The 23,595-nt window shown below is 44.6% G+C and overlaps 1 protein-coding gene across 4 annotated transcripts in view; it reads right to left on the bottom strand.

Annotated features, from left to right (window-relative positions):
• Positions 1-23,595, bottom strand: part of LOC118966091 (transcription elongation regulator 1-like protein) — a 213,280-nt gene that overhangs the window by 128,333 nt on the left and 61,352 nt on the right. For all 4 annotated transcript variants that reach the window (XM_036988692.1, XM_036988689.1, XM_036988676.1 and 1 more), the window contains one exon: positions 21,458-21,658. In XM_036988692.1, coding sequence (XP_036844587.1) covers positions 21,458-21,658 — 201 coding nt within the window. The remainder of the gene's footprint in view (positions 1-21,457; positions 21,659-23,595) is intronic.

A 23,595-nucleotide genomic window follows, 5' to 3' on the forward strand; every position in this document is an offset into this window, starting at 1 on the left:
TGACTGACCCTGTAAAACAACACCTATCATACTACTATGACTGACCCTGTAAAACAACACCGATTGTACTACTATGTCTGACCCTGTAAAACAACACCTATCATACTACTATGACTGACCCTGTAAAACAACACCTATCATACTACTATGACTGACCCTGTAAAACAACACCTATCATACTACTATGACTGACCCTGTAAAACAACACCTATCATACTACTATGACTGACCCTGTAAAACAACACCGATTGTACTACTATGTCTGACCCTGTAAAACAACACCTATCATACTACTATGACTGACCCTGTAAAACAACACCTATCATACTACTATGACTGACCCTGTAAAACAACACCTATCATACTACTATGACTGACCCTGTAAAACAACACCTATCATACTACTATGGCTGACCCTGTAAAACAACACCTATCCAGTGTGACAACAACACATTTATTTCCCCACAGACCCCCCATAACCCACAGACCCCCCCACAACCCACGGACCCCCCACAGCCCAAGGACCCCCCACAGCCCACGGACCCCGCACAGCCCACATACCCCCCACAACCCACGGACCCCCCACAGCCCACAGACCCCCCCCCCCACAGCCCACAGAAACCCCACAGACCCCGCACAGCCCCCGCCAAACCCCCCCCCAACAACAAGTATATAGTGTCAGTTCTCTGTGTCTGACCAGTAGCATGGAGCTGTGGCTCCTCTTCTTCCTATGTAATGCATCACAGTGAATTTGGTGGTTTTCCCCCCTTGTTCATAGTCTTTGAAGTTGTTAAGTTAATTTCCATTTGTACATCCTGATATTAGCAGATGCTGACCACTAATGGGAAGGAGAAAAAAAAACGTACCCCCAAAAAAACGTCATATTTGACTGGTTTTTGTTTTCACAGCACTTGAACATAACAGGGGGGGGGGACACTAAAATATTGGGAGATATTCTGCTTTTACTCAGTGAGAATATTGTTTCATGTATTGTGACAGCAGACCACAGGATCACTGGGAGAATGAGACGGAGTTTCACGCTGGTTCACATTTAAAAGAGATAAAAATCTAATAAAGGAATGCTTTTGTGAAATGAGAAGGGAGAGAGAATGAGAATAAGAGAGGTTTAAGAGACCTTGTTAAAATGTATATGGGACTGTCTCAAATAACACCCTCTTCTTTACCTTCACTATAGACCCTGGTCTAAAGTAGTGCACTACTCCCTATAGACCCTGGTCTAAAGTAGTGCACTACTACCCTATAGGCCTGGTCTAAAGTAGTGCACTACTACCCTATAGACCCTGGTCTAAAGTAGTGCCCTACTACCCTATAGACCCTGGTCTAAAGTAGTGCCCTACTACCCTATAGACCTATAGAATTAACTACTATGCCTGCCTGCCTGCCTGAAGAAAAGCAGGCCCAAACCATGATGCTGCCACCACCATGTTTGACAGTGGGGATGGTGGGTTCAGGGTGATGAGCTGTGTTGCTTTGACGCCAAACATAACGTCTTGCATTGTTGCCAAAAAGTTCAATTTTGGTTTCATCTGACCAGAGCACCTTCTTCCACATGTTTGGTGTGTCTCCCAGGTGGCTTGTGGCAAACTTTAAACAACACTTTTTATGGATATCTTTAAGAAATGGCTTTCTTCTTGCCACTCTTCCATAAAGGCCAGATTTGTGCAATATACGACTGATTGTTGTCCTATGGACAGAGTCTCCCACCTCAGCTGTAGATCTCTGCAGTTCATCCAGAGTGATCATGGGCCTCTTGGCTGCATCTCTGATCAGTCTTCTCCTTGTATGAGCTGAAAGTTTAGAGGGACGGCCAGGTCTTGGTAGATATGCAGTGGTCTGATACTCCTTCCATTTCAATATTATCGCTTGCACAGTGCTCCTTGGGATGTTTAAAGCTTGGGAAATCTTTTTGTATCCAAATCCGGCTTTAAACTTCTTCACAACAGTATCTCGGACCTGCCTGGTGTGTTCCTTGTTCTTCATGATGCTCTCTGCGCTTTTAACGGACCTCTGAGACTATCACAGTGCAGGTGCATTTATACAGAGACTTGATTACACACAGGTGGATTGTATTTATCATCATTAGTCATTTAGGTCAACATTGGATCATTCAGAGATCCTCACTGAACTTCTGGAGAGAGTTTGCTGCACTGAAAGTAAAGGGGCTGAATAATTTTGCACGCCCAATTTTTCAGTTTTTGATTTGTTAAAAAAGTTTGAAATATCCAATAATTGTCGTTCCACTTCATGATTGTGTCCCACTTGTTGTTGATTCTTCACAAAAAAATACAGTTTTATATCTTTATGTTTGAAGCCTGAAATGTGGCAAAAGGTCGCAAAGTTCAAGGGGGCCGAACACTTTCGCAAGGCACTGTATATTCTTTCTGTGTATTTTGTAAGATGACATCCAGTGGCCCTTTGGGTACTTCAGATTATCAAAATTGTCTGTAATTATATAGATTTTTTTTTTAAATCACAAAGCTGTAAAACATAATTTAAACCATTGGTTTTCAATAAGAGGGTTTCAGCATGAAATTGATTTTATATATTTTTACACACGTATTTTACTTTGCCGGTAGTATTTGTTGTAAAAGGTTTTTGATTGGCAGTTGTAAAAAAAATAAAAATAAATGTTGTTAAATAATGCCCTTGTTGATTAGATGCTTTAAAGAAATATATTAATGAGGCTGTTTTCTCTTGGACAATCTATTGTATCTACTGGGATACCAGGGACAATACGGACACAGATCTACACAATTACAACTATATATTAATCTTTTTTATTTTTCAGTATGAACTACCAAAGTTACCATAGATGAACTGATAATTACCAAGATGAGAGAAGATTCAGTAGTAAAGTATATTTTAGTCGTATTAAATGTCTGCTGTTTTATCTTCAGTGTTCATTAGCTGCTGTTGGACTAACGAGGCTGTTCTCACCACAGGCCTGCTGGTGGACTTAATGAGGCTGTTGCACATTATCAAAGGAGCTGTGACATCACTCAACAATGGATACCAAAATAAACATCGGCTGACATCAACTACAATATTCTTCAAAACACTATACCAGTATTTTTGTGGGCTTTCCCTAATTAAACCTTATCAAACCACTGGCAGCATAAGGCCTGGACTGCATCTGTGTGTTTTTATGTCTCCATGTGTCTCCATGTGTGTCTCCATGTGTCTCCATGTGTCTCCATGTGCCTCCATGTGTGTCTCCATGTGTGTCTCCATGTGTGTCTCCATGTGTCTCCATGTGTGTCTCCATGTGTCTCCATGTGTGTCTCCATGTGTGTCTCCATGTGTGTCTCCATGTGTCTCCATGTGTGTCTCCATGTGTCTCCATGTGTCTCCATATGTCTCCAGATGTCTCCATGTGTCTCCATATGTGTCTCCATGTGTCTCCATGTGTCTCCATGTGTGTCTCCATGTGTGTCTCCATGTGTGTCTCCATGTGTCTCCATATGTCTCCATATGTCTCCATGTGTCTCCACATGTGTCTCCATATGTCTACATATGTGTCTCCATATGTCTCCATATGTCTCCAAGTGTCTCCATATGTCTCCATATGTATCCATATGTGTCTCCATATGTCTCCATGTCTCTCCATGTGTCCCCATATGTCTCCATGTGTCTCCATATGTCTCCATGTGTGTCTCCATATATCTCCATATGTCTCCATGTGTCTCCATATGTTTCCATATGTCTCCATGTGTGTCTCCATATGTCTCCATATGTCTCTATGTGTCTCCATATGTCACCATGTGTCTCCATGTGTCTCCATGTGTCTCCATGTGTGTCTCCATGTGTCTCCATGTGTCTCCATATGTCTCCATGTGTCTCCATATGTCTCCATATGTCTCCATGTGTCTCCATATGTCTCCATGTGTCTCCATGTGTCTCCATATGTCTCCATATGTGTCTCCATATGTCTCCATTTGTCTCCATGTGTGTATCCATGTGTCTCCATGTGTCTCCATGTGTGTCTCCATATGTCTCCATGTGTCTCCATGTGTGTCTCCATATGTCTCCATATGTCTCCATATGTGTCTCCATGTGTGTCTCCATGTGTGTCTCCATGTGTGTCTCCATGTGTGTCTCCATGTGTCTCCATGTGTGTCTCCATGTGTCTCCATGTGTGTCTCCATGTGTGTCTCCATGTGTCTCCATGTGTGTCTCCATGTGTCTCCATGTGTGTCTCCATGTGTCTCCATGTGTGTCTCCATGTGTGTCTCCATGTGTCTCCATGTGTCTCCATGTGTGTCTCTATGTCTCCATGTGTGTGTTTGTGTCCCCATGTGTGTCTATATGTCTCCATGTGTGTCTATGCGTCTCCATGTGTGTCTGTGTCTCTATGTCTCCATGTGTGTCTATGTCTCTCCATGTCTATGTGTCTCCATGTGTGTCTATGCGTCTCCATGTGTGTCTATGTCTCTCCATGTGTCTCCATGTCTATGTGTCTCCATGTCTATGTGTCTCCATGTGTGTCCACGTGTCTCCATGTCTATGTGTCTCCATGTCTATGTCTCTCCATGTGTGTGTTTTGTGTCTATGCGTCTCCATGTGTGTCTATGCGTCTCCATGTGTGTCTGTGTCTCTATGTCTCCATGTGTGTCTATGTCTCTCCATGTATATGTGTCTCCATGTGTGTCTATGCGTCTCCATGTGTGTCTATGTCTCTCCATGTGTCTCCATGTCTATGTGTCTCCATGTCTATGTCTCTCCATGTGTGTGTTTTGTGTCTATGCGTCTCCATGTGTGTCTATGCGTCTCCATGTGTGTCTGTGTCTCTATGTCTCCATGTGTGTCTATGTCTCTCCATGTCTATGTGTCTCCATGTGTGTCTATGCGTCTCCATGTGTGTCTATGTCTCTCCATGTGTCTCCATGTCTATGTGTCTCCATGTCTATGTGTCTCCATGTGTGTCCACGTGTCTCCATGTCTATGTGTCTCCATGTCTATGTCTCTCCATGTGTGTGTTTTGTGTCTATGTGTCTCCATGTGTGTCTATGTCTCTCTATGTCTATGCGTCTCCATGTGTGTCCATGTGTCTCCATGTCTATGTGTCTCCATGTGTGTCCATGCATGAGCCTGTGTACGTGTATGAGTGTGTGTGTTTCACACAATCTTAACAGTCACGTGGAACCACCTCTCTTCCTTGACCAGGCAGCAGAAACACTCATGACTACCAGGTTCCATGTAATATCTCCCGGTCCTGATATAAACCAACGTTTCACTCCGCCACCTCCCCCTAATGGGCAATCCACCAGTGGTCAATAACCCATATTACCCCCCCCCCCCCCCCCCCCCCGCTTCCTAACCAAACAAACCAAGGACATGTCAAAATCACAATCAACACACAGACGTTTTAATTAAGATGACTGGGGGTCTGTTCTCTGCTCTTGTACAGGTGTGATGAATGACTAGTCACCCTTGTAGGAGGTATGGTACTGGTATGAATGACTGTTCTCTCTTCTAGGAGGTACAGTACTGGTATGAATGACTGTTCTCTCTTCTAGAAGGTACAGTACTGGTATGAATGACTGTTCTCTCTTCTAGGAGGTACAGTACTGGTATGAATGACTGTTCTCTCTTCTAGAAGGTACAGTACTGGTATGAATGACTGTTCTCTCTTCTAGGAGGTACAGTACTGGTATGAATGACTGTTCTGGTATGAATGACTGTTCTCTCTTCTAGGAGGTATAGTACTGGTATGAATGACTGTTCTCTCTTCTAGGGGGTACAGTACTGGTATGAATGACTGTTCTCTATTCTAGGAGGTACAGTACTGGTATGAATGACTGTTCTCTCTTCTAGGAGGTACAGTACTGGTATGAATGAATGTTCTCTCTTCTAGGAGGTACAGTACTGGTATGAATGACTGTTCTGGTATTAATGACTGTTCTTTCTTCTAGGAGGTATAGTACTGGTATGAATGACTGTTCTCTCTTCTAGGGGGTACAGTACTGGTATGAATGACTGTTCTCTCTTCTAGGAGGTACAGTACTGGTATGAATGATTGTTCTCTCTTCTAGGAGGTACAGTACTGGTATGAATGACTGTTCTCTCTTCTAGGAGGTACAGTACTGGTATGAATGACTGTTCTGGTATTAATGACTGTTCTCTCTTCTAGGAGGTATAGTACTGGTATGAATGACTGTTCTCTCTTCTATGGGGTACAGTACTGGTATGAATGACTGTTCTCTCTTCTAGGAGGTACAGTACTGGTATGAATGACTGTTCTCTCTTCTAGGAGGTACAGTACTGGTATGAATGACTGTTCTGGTATGAATGACTGTTCTCTCTTCTAGGAGGTACAGTACTGGTATGAATGATTGTTCTCTCTTCTAGGAGGTATAGTACTGGTATGAATGACTGTTCTCTCTTCTAGAAGGTACATTACTGGTATGAATGACTGTTCTCTCTTCTAGGAGGTATAGTACTGGTATGAATGCCTGTTCTCTCTTCTAGGAGGTACAGTACTGTTATGAATGACTGTCCTGGTATGAATGACTGTTCTCTCTTCTAGGAGGTATAGTACTGGTATGAATGACTGTTCTTTCTTCTGGTAGGTATCGTACTGGTATGGATGACTGTTCTCTCTTCTAGGAGGTATGGTACTGGTATGAATGACTGTTCTCTCTTCTAGGAGGTACAGTACTGGTATGAATGACTAGTCTCCCTTCTAGGAGGTACAGTACTGGTATGAATGACTGTTCTCTCTTCTAGGAGGTACAGTACTGGTATGAATGACTGTTCTCTCTTCTAGGAGGTACAGTACTGGTATGAATGACTAGTCTCCCTTCTAGGAGGTACAGTACTGGTATGAATGACTGTTCTGGTATGAATGACTGTTCTCTCTTCTAGGAGTTATAGTACTGGTATGAATGACTGTTCTCTCTTCTAGGAGGTATAGTACTGGTATGAATGACTGTTCTCTCTTGTAGGAGGTATAGTACTGGTATGAATGACTGTTTTCTCTTCTAGGAGGTACAGTACTGGTATGAATGACTGTTCTCTCTTCTAGGAGGTATAGTAATGGTATGAATGACTGCCCTGGTTTGAATGACTGTCCTGGTATGAATGACTGTTCTCTGTTCTAGGAGGTACAGTACTGGTATGAATGACTGTTCTCTCTTGTAGGAGGTATAGTACTGTTATGAATGACTGCTTTCTCTTCTAGGAGGTACAGCACTGGTATGAATGACTGTTCTCTCTTCTAGGAGGTATAGTACTGGTATGAATGTCTGTTCTGGTATGAATGACTGTTCTCTCTTCTAGCCGGTACAATTCTGGTATGAATGACTGTCCTGGTATGAATGACTGTCCTGGTATGAATGACTGTTATCTCTTCTAGATGGTACAGTACTGGTATGAATGACTGTTCTGCTATGAATGACTGTTCTGGTATGAATGACTAGTCTCCCTTCTAGGGGGTACAGTACTGGTTTGAATGACTGTCCTGGTATGAATGACTGTTCTGGTATGAATGACTGTTCTGGTATGAATGACTGTTTTGGTATGAATGACTGTCCTGGTCTGAATGACTGTCCTGGTATGATTGACTGTCCTGGTTTGAATGACTGTCCTGGTATGAAGGACTGTTCTGGTATGAATGACTGTCCTGGTATGAAGGACTGTTCTGGTATGAATGACTGTTCTGGTATGAATGACTGTCCTGGTATGAATGACTCTCCTGGTATAAATGACTGTCCTGGTATGAATGACTCTCCTGGTATGAAGGACTGTTCTGGTATGAATGACTGTCCTGGTGTGAATGACTTTCCTGGTATGAATGACTGTTCTGGTATGAATGACTGTTCTGGTATGAATGACTGTCCTGGTATGAATGACTGTCGTGGTATGAATGACTGTCCTGGTCTGAATGACTGTCGTGGTATGAATGACTGTCCTGGTATGAATGACTGTCCTGGTATGAAGGACTGTTCTGGTATGAATGACTGTCCTGGTATGAATGACTCTCCTGGCATGAATGACTGTCCTGGTATGAATGACTCTCCTGGTATGAAGGACTGTTCTGGTATGAATGACTGTCCTGGTATGAATGACTCTCCTGGTATGAATGACTGTTCTGGTATGAATGACTGTTCTGGTATGAATGACTGTCCTGGTATGAATGACTGTCGTGGTATGAATGACTGTCCTGGTCTGAATGACTGTCGTGGTATGAATGACTGTCCTGGTATGAATGACTGTCTTGGTATGAATGACTCTCCTGGTATGAATGACTGTCCTGGTATGAATGACTGTCCTGGTATGAATGACTCTCCTGGTATGAATGACTGTCCTGGTATGAATGACTCTCCTGGTATGAATGACTGTCCTGGTATGAATGACTGTTCTGGTATGAATGACTGTTCTGGTATGAATGACTGTCCTGGTTTGTTTTCCAGTAAGGGGAATGACTGACAGTAATATATCTGTGTGGGTCTGCTGAGTTTGTTCTAGACTGGTGTTCCTGAGAGAAAATGTTTCTTGCATTCTAAATTCAATTTGCTGGTAGTTCTTGTCGCTCCGTGTTCAACACAAATTAAGTCTTAGGTCTCTCCTTATGGTAATTAAGAACATAAATAGCACTTATTCAGTAGGTTAGAAATTAATGTTAACATCACTTAAAGATGATGTGAAAGAAAGTTATCTTAACCTTCGGGGACATAAGCTGTCAAGTTAATATTGAAACATTATCAGCCCAACTTCTCCTGTTAATAGGCAGCTTATCTTTCAGCAGTGGTGGGTAGGCCAAGGTGAACACCCTCTCCTCCCTCTCTTTCTGCTCATCATCCGATTAGGGATTCATCTCTCCACTCCTGTTTTACTGCGTTCCCTCTCTGCTTTTAGTCTCCCACAGGAACTCTTCCCTCTAATCATCGCTGGGGTTTTTTCTTGGCACGGCCCTTTGCTCTCTCTCTCTCTGTCTCTCTCTGTCTCTCTCTGTCTCTCTCTCTCTGTCTCTCTCTGTCTCTCTGTCTCTCTCTCTCTGTCTCTCTCTCTCTGTCTCTCTCTCTCTCTCTCTCTCTCTCTGTCTCTCTCTCTCTCTCTCTCTCTCTCTCTCTCTCTCTCTGTCTCTCTCTCTCGCTCTCTCTCACTCTCTCGCTCTCCCCCCTCCTCTCCTCTCCTCTCCTCTCCTCTCCTCTCCTCTCCTCTCCTCACCGCTCTCCCTCCTCTCCTCTTACACAAAATGGGCCCCTACTACTGTTGGACCAGCACTCATGCACTTACTTAGTTTTTAAAAGGTCAGCAATATTTGTCTCCCACAAGCTGTGATAGCAAAATAGAGGGAGAACGGCTTTGTCTCAAATGGCAAGCTATTCCCAATATAGTGCACTATGGGCCCTGGTCACGAGTAGTGCACTTCAAAGGGAATAGGATGCCATTTGGGATCCAGAAGATATTTGGGCAAGCCAAACTGCAGTACTACACAGCTGGCATAACAACACAAAAAATAAATGCTGAGTTGTTTGGTTGACCCAACTTCTGGGTTGCAGACGTTGAGTAACCTAGTTGGTTGTTTTCTTTGAAAAGATCAGGGTTAGGTTGTTGAACATTTTAACATTTTTCTAGTTCCCAGAAGCCTGCAAATCCCAGGGGTCAGTCAACATTTACTCTCACGGGTGGCCAATAAGATCTATCTGAAAGCAACATTCTAATAGGCTACGCCTCCTGAAAATTACAAAAAGGATTACATTCAAAATGGCCCAGCTGCTTGGGTAACCAGCATGAAAGTAAAACAAATTCCAACTGATGGTTATTAAATGAATCCATGTTTGGGTAATCCCAACAACCCAACTCATGGACCCCAACTGCTGGGTCAAAATAGCCCAGCATGTGTTAACATAGAACACAAATTGGAGGTTAAATTAACCCCTGTTTGAGAAATCTGAACAATCTTCTTTCTTTTTTTTACCTTTAGGAAAAAACCCTGGATGGTATGGTAGATACCAGAGGTACATTATCTCTGCTAGTCATGTAGTCTGAGAATCTGGATGGAGGCCACATTATCTCTGCTAGTCATGTAGTCTGTGAATCTGGATGGTATGGTAGATACCAGAGGTACATTGTCTCTGCTAGTCAGGTAGTCTGTGAATCTGGATGGAGGCCACATTATCTCTGCTAGTCAGGTAGTCTGTGAATCTGGATGGAGGCCACATTATCTCTGCTAGTCAGGTAGTCTGTGAATCTGGATGGAGGCCACATTATCTCTGCTAGTCAGGTAGTCTGTGAATCTGGATGGAGACCACATTATCTCTGCTAGTCATGTAGTCTGTGAATCTGGATGGTATGGTAGATACCAGAGGTACATTGTCTCTGCTAGTCAGGTAGTCTGTGAATCTGGATGGAGGCCACATTATCTCTGCTAGTCAGGTAGTTGTGAATCTGGATGGAGGCCACATTATCTCTGCTAGTCAGGTAGTCTGTGAATCTGGATGGAGGCCACATTATCTCTTCTAGTCAGGTAGTCTGTGAATCTGGATAGAGGCCACATTATCTCTGCTAGTCATGTAGTCTGTGAATCTGGATGGAGGCCACATTATCTCTGCTAGTCATGTAGTCTGTGAATCTGGATGGAGGCCACATTATCTCTGCTAGTCAGGTAGTCTGTGAATCTGGATGGATGCCACATTATCTCTGCTAGTCAGGTAGTCTGTGAATCTGGATGGAGGCCACATTATCTCTGCTAGTCAGGTAGTCTGTGAATCTGGAAGGAGACCACATTATCTCTGCTAGTCAGGTAGTCTGTGAATCTGGATGGCCACATTATCTCTGCTAGTCAGGTAGTCTGTGAATCTGGATGGAGACCACATTATCTCTGCTAGTCAGGTAGTCTGTTAATCTGGATGGAGGCCACATTATCTCTGCTAGTCAGGTAGTCTGTGAATCTGGATGGCCACATTATCTCTGCTAGTCAGGTAGTCTGTGAATCTGGATGGATGCCACATTATCTCTGCTAGTCAGGTAGTCTGTGAATCTGGATGGAGACCACATTATCTCTGCTAGTCAGGTAGTCTGTGAATCTGGATGGAGGCCACATTATCTCTGCTAGTCAGGTAGTCTGTGAATCTGGATGGAGACCACATTATCTCTGCTAGTCAGGTAGTCTGTGAATCTGGATGGAAGCAATGGGAAGGCATTGTAATGCAGATGAGCTCCGTCATCTTGGTTCTGTGTTCCAAATGGCACCCTACTCCCTATATTGATCAGGGATCTGGTCACGAGTAGTGCACTATGCAGGGAATAGCGTGTCACTTGGGATGCATCATGTGTCTTTCCTGACTGTTTGATGTAATGAATGCAATTAGGAACAGAGAGAAAAAACCCATTACATTAGTGCTCAGTCTACAATCAGAATACATTACAGCATCAAACACACACACAGCATCAAACAAACTCACACACACACACACACACACACACACACACACACACACACACACACACACACACACACACACACACACACACACACACACACACACACACACACACACACTCACACACACACACACCCTCACTCACACACACACACACACACACACACACACACACACACACACACACACAGCATCAAACACACACACACACAGCATCAAACACACACACACACACACACACACACACACACAGACACACACACACACACAGCATCAAACACACACACAGCATCAAACAAACTCACACACACACACTCACAGACACACACACACACTCACACACACACACACACACACACACACACACACACACACACACACACACACACACACACACACACACACACACACAGCATCAAACACACACACAGCATCAAACAAACTCACACACACACACACACTCACACACTCACACACACACACACACACACACTCACACAAACAAACACACACACACACACACACACACACACACACACACACACACACACACACACACACACACACACACACACACACACACACACACAGCATCAAACACACACAGCATCAACCACACACACACACACACACACACACACACACACAGCATCAAACACACACACACACAGCATCAACCACACACACACACACACACACACACACACACACAGCATCAACCACACACACACACACACAGCATCAACCACACACACACACACACACACACACACACACACACACACAGCATCAAACACACACACACACAGCATCAACCACACACACAGACACACAGCATCACACAGACACACAGCATCACACAGACACACAGCATCAAACAGACACACAGCATCACACAGACACACAGCATCACACAGACACACAGCATCACACACTATGAAGTAGATCTCCACCAACAAAACCTTCAAAAATATCAACTCAATAAACACAGGGGTTTATGGAAACAATACAAACAATCATGCTGTGCAGTGACCGTACTTCCCTTTTAAGTGTCCTTTGAGGTCAAAGCAGAACGACCCTGGGCTCTGAACCAAATGGAACCCTATTCCCTATATGTAGTGAACTACTTTAGACCAGTGCCCATAGGGCTCAGTTCTAAATGAATACTCTATATGTATAGGGAATAGGGTGCCATTTGGGATGCAGTCATAGAGCAGACTGATGTACTCCATCCTCCCAGCCCAGGCATGCTGCCAGATACTACGCAGGAAGGCAGGGACGGAGGGAGGGAGGGAGGGAGGGAGGGAGGCAAGCAGGCAGGCAGGCAGGCAGGCAGGCAGGCAGGCAGGCAGGGAGGGAGGGAGGCAGGCAGGCAGGCAGGCAGGCAGGCAGGCAGGCAGGCAGGCAGGCAGGCAGGCAGGCAGGCAGGCAGGCAGGCAGGCAGGGAGGGAGGGAGGGAGGGAGGCAGGCAGGCAGGCAGGCAGGCAGGCAGGGAGGGAGGGAGGGAGGGAGGGAGGGAGGGAGGGAGGGAGGGAGGGAGGGAGGGAGGGAGGCAGGCAGGCAGGCAGGCAGGCAGGCAGGGAGGGAGGGAGGGAGGGAGGCAGGCAGGCAGGCAGGCAGGCAGGCAGGCAGGCAGGCAGGCAGGCAGGCAGGCAGGCAGGCAGGCAGGCAGGCAGGCAGGCAGGCAGGCAGGCAGGGAGGGAGGGAGGGAGGGAGGGAGGGAGGGAGGGAGGCAGGCAGGCAGGCAGGCAGGGAGGCAGGCAGGCAGGCAGGCAGGCAGGGAGGGAGGGAGGGAGGGAGGGAGGGAGGGAGCGTTAAAGAAAGGAAGGCAGGAGGGGAGGGAGGGAGGGAGGGAGGGAGGGAGGGAGGGAGGGAGGGAGGGAGGGAGGGAGGGAGGGAGGGAGGGAGGGAGGGAGGAAGGAAGGAAGGAAGGAAGGCAGGGAGGGAGGGAGGGAGGGAGGGAGGGAGGGAGGGAGGGAGGGAGGGAGGGAGGGAGGGAGGGAGGGAGGGAGGCGGGGAGTTAGGGAGGGAGGGAGGGAGGGAGGTAGGTTAGTAGGCTAGGAGGCAGTCTTCCTACACACTCTGACAGGCTAGCGGTCTGACTATAACAGTCTTCCTCTCTTCTCTCCTTGACTTTTCTTTCCCAAGCCTCTCTAACCCATATGGCTCTGGCCATCCACCTGCACGATGCAGAAACATACTCTACTTATCCATCTCTGAAAGAGAGTGAGAGTGAGAGAGAGAGAGTGAGAGAGAGAGAGAGAGAGAGAGAGAGAGAGAGAGAGAGAGAGAGGGAGAGAGAGAGAGAGAGAGAGAGAGAGAGAGAGAGAGAGAGAGAGAGAGGGAGAGAGAGAGAGAGAGAGTGTGAGTGAGTGAGTGAGTGAGTGAGTGAGTGAGTGAGTGAGTGAGTGAGTGAGTGAGTGAGTGAGTGAGTGAGTGAGTGAGTGAGTGAGTGAGTGAGTGAGAGATTTATGGTTGTGAGGTCTGGGGTCCGCTCACCAACCAAGAATTCACAAAATGGGACAAACAGCCATTTGAGACTCTGCATTATCAAAAATCAGAAAAGAACGGTTAAATTCTACAACCACCTAAAAGGAAGCAATTCCCAAACCTTCCATAACAAAGCCATCACCTACAGAGAGATGAACCTGGAGAAGAGTACCCCCTAAGCAAGCTGGGCCTGGGGCTCTTTTCACAAACACAACAGACCCCACAGAGCCCCAGGACAGCAACACAATTAGACCCAACCAAATCATGAGCATTCAAAAAGATAATTACTTGACAGATTGGAATGAATTAACAAAAACACTGAGCAAACTAGAATGCTATTTGGCCCTACACAGAGTACACAGCGGCAGAATACCTGACCACTGTGACTGACCCAAAATTAAGGAAAGCTTTGACTATGTACAGACTCAGTGAGCACAGCCTTGCTATTGAGAAACGCTGCTGTAGTCAGACCTTCATTTTTTTTTATTTAAGAACAAATTCGTATTTACAATAATGGCCTACCAAAAGGCATCCTGCTGGGACGAGGCTTGGATTAAAAAATAAAATTAAAAAATATAGGACAAACCACACATCACAACAAGAGAGACCTAAGACGACAACTGCAACTAGCTGCAGCGAACTGAAAAGAGGAGAGACCCAGGGATGTGTGTGCTTTGGGGACCTTTAACAGAATGTGACAGGCAGAACGGGTGTTGTATGTGGAGAATGAGAGCTGCAGTAGATATCTCAGATAGGGGGGAGTGAGACCTAAGGAGGTTTTATAAATAAGCATCAACTAGTGGGTCTTGTGACGTGTATACAGAGATAACCAGTTTACAGAGGAGAATAGGGATGTGTCCTATAAGGACTATTGGTGGCAAATCTGATGGCTGAATGGTAAAAACATCTAGCCACTCGAGAGCACCCTTACCTGCCGATCTATAAATTATGTCTCCGTAATCTAGCCTGGGTAGGATGGTCATCTGAATCAGGGTTAGTTTGGCAGCTGGGGTGAAAGAGGAGCGATTACGATAGAGGAAACCAAGTCTAGATTTAACTTTAGCCTGAAGCTTTGATATGTGCTGAGAGAAGGACAGTATACCGTCTAGCCATACTCCCAAGTACTTGTATGAGGTGACTACCTCCAGCTCTAAACCCTCAGAGGTAGTAATAACACCTGTGGGAGGAGGGGCATTCTTCTTACCAAATCACATGACCTTTGTTTTGGAGGTGTTCAGAACAAGGTTAAGGGCAGAGAAAGCTTGTTGGACACTAACAACGTTTTGTTGTAGAGCATTTAACAGTATAAGACTGTATCATCTGCATATAAATGGATGAGAGAGCTTCCTACTGCCTGAGCTATGTTGTTGATGTAAATTGAGAAGAGCGTGGGGCCTAGGATCGAGCCTTCGTGTACTCCCTTGGTGACAGGCAGTGGCTGAGACAGCAGATTTTCTGACTTTACACTCTGCACTCTTTAAGAGAGGTAGTTAGCAAACCAGCCCAACGACCCCTCAGAGACACCAATACTTATTTGCCGACCCACAATAATGGAATGGTCTATCTTATCAAAAGCTTTGGCCAAGTCAATACAAATAGCAGCACAACATTGCTTAGAATCAAGGGCGATGGTGACATCATTGAGGACCTTTAAGGTTGCAGTGACTCATCCATAACCTGAGCAGGAAACCAGATTGCAAACCAGAGAGAATACTATAGACATCAAGAAAGTCAGTCATCTGATTATTGACAACTTTTTCCACCACTTTTGATAAGGGCAGAATAGAAATAGGCCAATAACAGTTAGGATCAGCTTGATCTCCCCCTTTAAATAAAGGATGGACCGTGGCTGCCTTCCGAGCAATGGGAACCTCCCCAGAGAGTAGAGACAGGTTAAACAGGTCAGAGAAAGGCTTGGTGATGATAGGGGCAGCAACCTTAAAGAAGAAAGGGTCTAAACCATCTGACACAGAAGTTTTTTTGGGGTCAAATTTCAGCAGCTCCTTTAGCACCTCAGAGAAACTTTGTAGTGGGGTAAAAGAGGGAGAAGCATCGGGCTAGTGGCATTAGAAGGGGTGGGAGATGAGGAAATGTTGGACGGGCAAGGAGGCATGGCTGAGTCAAATAGGAATCCTGACTTAATGAAGTGGTGATGTAAAGAGCTCAGCCATGTGCTTCTTGTCAGTAACAAACACATCATCAACATTAAGGGACATGGGCAGCTGTGAGGAGGAGGGTTTATTCTCCAGGTCTTTAACCGTTTTCCGGAACTTCTTGGGGTTAGACCCACAGAGAGAGAACTGCTCCTTAAAGTAACTAACTTTGGCCTTCTGGATAGCCTGAGTGCACGTATTTCTCATTTGCCTGAACGAGAGCCAGTCAGCCTGAGTATGCGTGTGCCGAGCCTTCACAAAATGCAATTCTTGAGGTGAAGTAACTCTGCTAGATCACGTTTTTTAGCAAGCGTCTATGACAAATCAGGACATATCGTTTCACTGAGCTGCCATTATGAACACAGGCTGTAAAACTGTGATCACTAAGGTCATTACAGAAAACACCAGACTGATACCGGGATATCAGGATTATTTGTGAGGATAACATCAAGGAGAGTAGCCTTTCCTGGGTGTTTGGAGTCATACCTTGTGGGATTGGTAATAATTTGATAAAGATTGAGGGAGTCCCATTGCTTTAGGACTTGGTCAGGTGGTTTAAGAATTTCCCAGTTTAGGTCACCTAGCAGGACAAATTCAAACTTAGTGTAAGGGGTCAGGAGAGAGCTTAGGGCAGGTAGGGTACAGGCCGGTGCTGATGGAGGATGATAACACCCAGCAACAGTCAGCAAAGAGCCATTTGAAAGTGTAATGCTTAAATCCAGCAAATCAAATTGTTTGGGGACAGACTTGGTGGAGGCAACAGAGCACTGAAGGTGATCCTTGGTAAAGATTGCCACTCCCCCACCTTTGGAAGATCTGTCTTGCCGATAAAGGTTATAACCAGAAAAGTTAACATCAGTATTCAAAACACTCTTCCTTAACCACGTCTCAGTAATGACCAACAGATCTGGATTGTAGCTGTGAACACACACTTTCAATTGATCCATTTTAGGTAATAAGCTTCTAGTGTTAACATGCAGAAAACCCAGGCTTTTACGAGAGCAGAAATCAGTGAAGCAGATATCAGAGCACAAGTCAGAATTGGGGCTGGCAACAGTAGATGGGCCAGGGTGAACACGCACATTTCCAGATATCATCAACAGTAATACAATCAAGGCACTGCAGAGGACAGGGAGAGCTCTGCAGTGTTGATTTATGACATCTGAACGCACATTCAGAACTGGCTCTCAAGAGAAGACAGACTATGTGCTCACTGCCCACAAAATGAGGTGGAAACTGAGCTGCACTTCCTAACCTCTTGACCAATGTATGACCATATTAGAGACACATATCCATTGGATTACACAGACCCACAAAGAATTAAAAAACAAACCCACTTTTGATAAACTCCCAACCGGTGGAGATCAAACAGCATTGTAAATCAAAATTATATTTACGTTTATTTATTTAATGTTAAATGTCTTTATTATTTTGGAACTTTTGTCAGTGTAATGTTTAGTGTAATATGTTAAATACCTATTTCACTTGCTTTAACATTGTAAACATATGTTTCCCATGTCAATAAAGCCCTTAAATTGAAATTGAATTGATGTAAGAGAGAGATAGAGAGACAGAGACAGAGCCCCAGGACAACAGCACAATTAGACCCAACCAAATCATGAGAAAACAAAAAGATAATTACTTGACACATTGGAAAGAATTAACAAAAAAACAGAGCAAACTAGAATGCTACTTGGCCCTAAACAGAGAGTACACAGCGGCAGAATACCTGACCACTGTGACTGACCCAAAATTAAGGAAAGCTTTGACTATGTACAGACTCAGTGAGCATAGCCTTGCTATTGAGAAAGGCCGCCGTAGGCAGACATGGCTCTCAAGAGAAGACAGGCTATGTGCTCACAGCCCACAAAATGAGGTGGAAACTGAGCTGCACTTCCTAACCTCCTGCCCAATGTATGACCATATTAGAGAGACATATTTCCCTCAGATTACACAGATCCACAAAGAATTCGAAAACAAATCCAAATTTGAAAAACTCCCATATCTACTGGGTGAAATTCCACAGTGTGCCATCACAGCAGCAAGATTTGTGACCTGTTGCCACGAGAAAAGGGCAACCAGTGAAGAACACACACCATTGTAAATACAACCCATATTTATGCTTATTTATTTGATCTTGTGTCCTTTAACCATTTGTACATTGTTAAAACACTGTATATATATATAATATGACATTTGTAATGTCTTTACTGTTTTGAAACCTCTGTATGTGTAATGTTTACTGTTAATTTTTGTTGTTTTTCACTTTATATATTCACTTTGTATGTTGTCTACCTCACTTGCTTTGGCAATGTTAACACATGTTTCCCATGTCAATAAAGCCCTTGAATTGAATTGAATTGAATTGAGAGAGAGAGAGAGACAGAGAGAGAGAGAGAGAGACAGAGAGAGAGAGAGAGAGAGAGAGACAGAGAGAGAGACAGAGAGAGAGAGAGAGAGAACAGAAAACAAGGAGAGAGAACAGAGAGAGAACAGAGAACAGAAAACAGAAAGAACAGAGACAGAGAAGAGCGAGAGAGAACAGATAACAGATAACAGAACAGAGACAGAGAGCAGAGAGAGAGAACAGAGACAAAGGTAGACATGGTCTTGTTCCTCCAGTAAACAGAGAACAGAGACAGAGGTAGACATGGTCTGGTTCCTCCAGTAAATAGAGAACAGAGACAGAGGTAGACATGGTCTGGTTCCTCCAGTAAATAGAGAACAGAGACAGAGGTAGACATGGTCTGGTTCCTCAAGTAAATAGAGAACAGAGACAGAGGTAGACATGGTCTGGTTCCTCCAGTAAATAGAGAACAGAGACAGAGGTAGACATGGTCTGGTTCCTCCAGTAAATAGAGAACAGAGACAGAGGTAGACATGGTCTGGTTCCTCCAGTAAATAGAGAACAGAGACAGAGGTAGACATGGTCTGGTTCCTCCAGTAAATAAGGAACAGAGACAGAGGTAGACATGGTCTGTTTCCTCCAGTAAATAGATAACAGAGACAGAGGTAGACATGGTCTGGTTCCTCCAGTAAATAGAGAACAGAGACAGAGGTAGACATGGTCTGGTTCCTCCAGTAAATAGAGAACAGAGACAGAGGTAGACATGGTCTGGTTCCTCCAGTAAATAGATAACAGAGACAGAGAACAGAGACAGAGGTAGACATGGTCTGGTTCCTCCAGTAAATAGAGAACAGAGACAGAGGTAGACATGGTCTGGTTCCTCCAGTAAATAGAGAACAGAGACAGAGGTAGACATGGTCTGGTTCCTCCAGTAAATAGAGAACAGAGACAGAGGTAGACATGGTCTGGTTCCTCCAGTAAATAGAGAACAGAGACAGAGGTAGACATGGTCTGGTTCCTCCAGTAAATAGAGAACAGAGACAGAGGTAGACATGGTCTGGTTCCTCCAGTAAATAGAGAACAGAGACAGAGGTAGACATGGTCTGGTTCATCCAGTAAATAGAGAACAGAGACAGAGGTAGACATGGTCTGGTTCCTCCAGTAAATAGAGAACAGAGACAGAGGTAGACATGGTCTGGTTCCTCCAGTAAATAGAGAACAGAGACAGAGGTAGACATGGTCTGGTTCCTCCAGTAAATAGAGAACAGAGACAGAGAACAGAGACAGAGGTAGACATGGTCTGGTTCCTCCAGTAAATAGAGAACAGAGACAGAGAACAGAGACAGAGGTAGACATGGTCTGGTTCCTCCAGTAAATAGAGAACAGAGACAGAGAACAGAGACAGAGGTAGACATGGTCTGGTTCCTCCAGTAAATAGATAACAGAGACAGAGGTAGACATGGTCTGGTTCCTCCAGTAAATAGAGAACAGAGACAGAGGTAGACATGGTCTGTTTCCTCCAGTAAATAGAGAACAGAGACAGAGGTAGACATGGTCTGTTTCCTCCAGTAAATAGAGAACAGAGACAGAGGTAGACATGGTCTGGTTCCTCCAGTAAATAGATAACAGAGACAGAGGTAGACATGGTCTGTTTCCTCCAGTAAATAGAGAACAGAGACAGAGGTAGACATGGTCTGGTTCCTCCAGTAAATAGATAACAGAGACAGAGGTAGACATGGTCTGGTTCCTCCAGTAAATGACCTACAGTACCAGACTAATTTTCTGAATCCAATAATGGCGTGTTGACCCTTGATTTAAACATGTCCACTTCAGCAAAATGAAATTCCCTCTACTCATCCTTTACAATGAGGTGGTACAGGGAGAGAATGAAGGGAGAGGAGGAGTAGTACCAGTAACCAGGAAACGAACTGTCCAGGTAGAAACAGTAACCAGGAAACCAACTGTCCAGGTAGTAACAGATCCTTATACAGTAACCCAGGTAGTAACAGATCGTTATACAGTAACCCAGGTAGTAACATATCCTTATACAGTAACCCAACTGTCCAGGTAGTAACAGATCCTTATACAGTAACCCAACTGTCCAGGTAGTAACAGATCACTATAGAGTAACCCAGGTAGTAACAGATCACTATAGAGTAACCCAGGTAGTAACAGATCACTATAGAGTAACCCAGGTAGTAACAGATCCTTATACAGTAACCCAACTGTCCAGGTAGTAACAGATCACTATAGAGTAACCCAGGTAGTAACAGACCACTATAGAGTAACCCAGGTAGTAACAGATCACTATAGAGTAACCCAGGTAGTAACAGATCGTTTATACAGTAACATTTCCACCCAGGAAGCACCACTAGCTAATTGCTACTTGGAATACAAACCCAACAGTCAGGAATACTGTAGTAATTTATTTTAGGTTCTAAAGTCTCATAAAATACACCACAGTCTGCATTTGAAGTTGAGGATGCTTCACATGTCAACCATGACCCTAACACTGCTGGCAAAAATAAAAACCTTTCTCGCATGAACTACTATCAAATTCAATGTAGAAAGAAGCCTGCTGTAGTTCAAAGAAAGATTCTCTATTAAATACAATAAAAAAACAAAGCTGTTTAATGTTACCATTCACACAATGCCTCATATTTGCAATTACAATTCACCAATTAGGACACACAGTAACACACTTAGTTAAAGACCCGCTGGTAATAACGATGCCAATAAACCCTGCAGTTTGGACATGACAGCCTTAGTGAAAGACCCGCTGGTAATAATGATGCCAATAAACCCTGCAGTTGGGTCAATAGACACAGACCTTAAACAACACCAACCTAAAACACATCAACAGACTGCAGACACACATCCTGGATTGGCTAAACAGAGGTTGTATCTGAAATGGCCCCCTATTCCCTATTTAGTGCACAACTTATAACATGGCACACAATTCCCTATTTAGTGCATTACTTTAGACCAGAGCTCTGTGGGCCGTGTTTAAAAGCAGGAATGGGGTGCATTTCAGCCAGGCATCACAGGAGTTTGTTTACCTGGGCCAGGCGGAGACAGGCGAAAGGGGATCTTGATAGGTGACAGTTGGAACAGGCGGAGGGGATGGATGAACGAGGGAGAGCAGGAGGAGGGCGAAGGCCCTTGGAGTCTGGAGGGGTCTGATTCCAAGGCTGTCATGGCGGCAGCTGCCAGAGAGATCCTCTTGCTCCTGCCCACTCTCTTGATAGCCACAGGACAACCTGGAGAAAGAGAGAGAGAGAGAGAGAGAGAGAGAGAGAGAGAGAGAGAGAGAGAGAGAGAGAGAGAGGGAGAGAGAGATTGTTCCGGAGTTCCAAATTGAGCAGCTGCTGAAAAATGAGCTCCTGTATATATTGAGATTTAAATGGTTTTTTAGAGTGAAGTACATCGAAAAAATCAAAAGAAAACTGCAAGACTCAATAGAAGACAATACAAGCAACAAACCAAAAAGACAGGATTTTGAAAAAGTAACTATTTTTCATAAAATTATACAGTTATCTTAGCTAGCTGAATTGTTAGCTGAATTGTTTACATGTTGCTAAGCAGTTGCTAGGGACTCTCCTGGAAGAAGCTAGCTAGCTTACAAAGAATAACAAAAAAAATATCTAGTTAACAGAAGAAAGGAAGACAAAATAAGGACAAAATAAGGACAGAAGAAAAAGGAAAAGAAAAAAGGACAACAAAGTGAAACAGTCCTCTGAAGAAACAAGAGAGCATTATACAAGAATTATACAAGAAACAGCACTTCTATTGCAACATTGTAGCCAACATCACCAGCGTTGCTATGGAAATTGTTTACCCACCAGACATCCAAACAGAGAAAGCTAAGAAAAGTTTCAAAGGTTTGTTGATGGGACAGAACCATGAATGCCTGTTTGCAGATCTTACCAGTTACAAAACAAGAGCAAATTTAATTTTTAATACCAATCGAGGGAACATATGGAAAAAGGTTATTTGCAACCATTTCCCTTTCTCAAAAAAGAGGGGCATCAGCCAAGGATGTCAGATCAGCATTTTTGAGGAAGCTGACCAGAGCAACACATATCAAACAGTAAACTTATATAATAATGGAACTGTATTGATACAAGGCAATGATTCAAGCCTCCAGGCTTTTGAGAATAGGTTTGCTACCCTAAAAGAAGACGCTGACATCATCTCAGAAAATGAGGAAAAAGTCAAGGAGGGAGATGGAGAAAAGCAGACCCCAATGGTCTCTGTGACCCAGCAGGAAGCCCTCAACGTCCCTTTACCTACCTCACCTGCAGCAGACAGAGTCAAGGACATGACAATTTCAATAAGAACACCTGCTATGCAACGTTTCCACAACACCCTCTCTCTAGTCGAAGCAGAGGTCATAGAACTCAGAGAGAACAAGCTTCAAGAGGAGGACACTGTCCAGAAACTCAAAGAAGAGATGAAACAGTTCAGGGAGGAGAGCAGAGCATCCATAGCTAAATTAGAAAGCAGAATGGACAAGCTGAGTCAGACAAATGATGACCTCAGAGACCATCTGAGCACAACAAGAAAGGAGCTCGAACAAAAAGAGAGGTACATTGACACCCTCAACCGGCAGAGAGTCATTGTGTCCTCTGCATCTAGAGAACATGTCCACCAGCTTGGTACAACACAAGCAGAACCTGAGACCAGCATGGCCTCCACTAAACAGCCGGATGACACTGCACCAGCCTACCAGTCTGCTCCAGCCCAGGTCAACCTACCAGCCTCTCAGTCCGCTCCAGCCCAGGTCAACCTACCAGCCTCCCAGTCTGCTCCAGCCCAGGTCAGAATACCAGCCTCCCAGTCTGCTCCAGCCCAGGTTAACCTACCAGCCTCCCAGTCTGCTCCAGCCCAGGTCAACCTACCAGCCTCCCAGTCTGCTCCAGCCCAGGTCAGAATACCAGCCTCCCAGTCTGCTCCAGCCCAGGTTAACCTACCAGCCTCCCAGTCTGCTCCAGCCCAGGTCAGAATACCAGCCTCCCAGTCTGCTCCAGCCCAGGTTAACCTACCAGCCTCCCAGTCTGCTCCAGCCCAGGTCAGAATACCAGCCTCCCAGTCTGCTCCACCCAGACAATCACCCACAACTGCAATTCTAATTGATTCAAATGGGAAGTTCTTAGTCCAGGAAAGATTATTCCCTAGACACCAGGTGTATAAGTTC

This window comes from Oncorhynchus mykiss, chromosome 1, assembly GCF_013265735.2.
Source record: "Oncorhynchus mykiss isolate Arlee chromosome 1, USDA_OmykA_1.1, whole genome shotgun sequence".
Taxonomy (NCBI): Eukaryota; Metazoa; Chordata; class Actinopteri; order Salmoniformes; family Salmonidae; genus Oncorhynchus; species Oncorhynchus mykiss.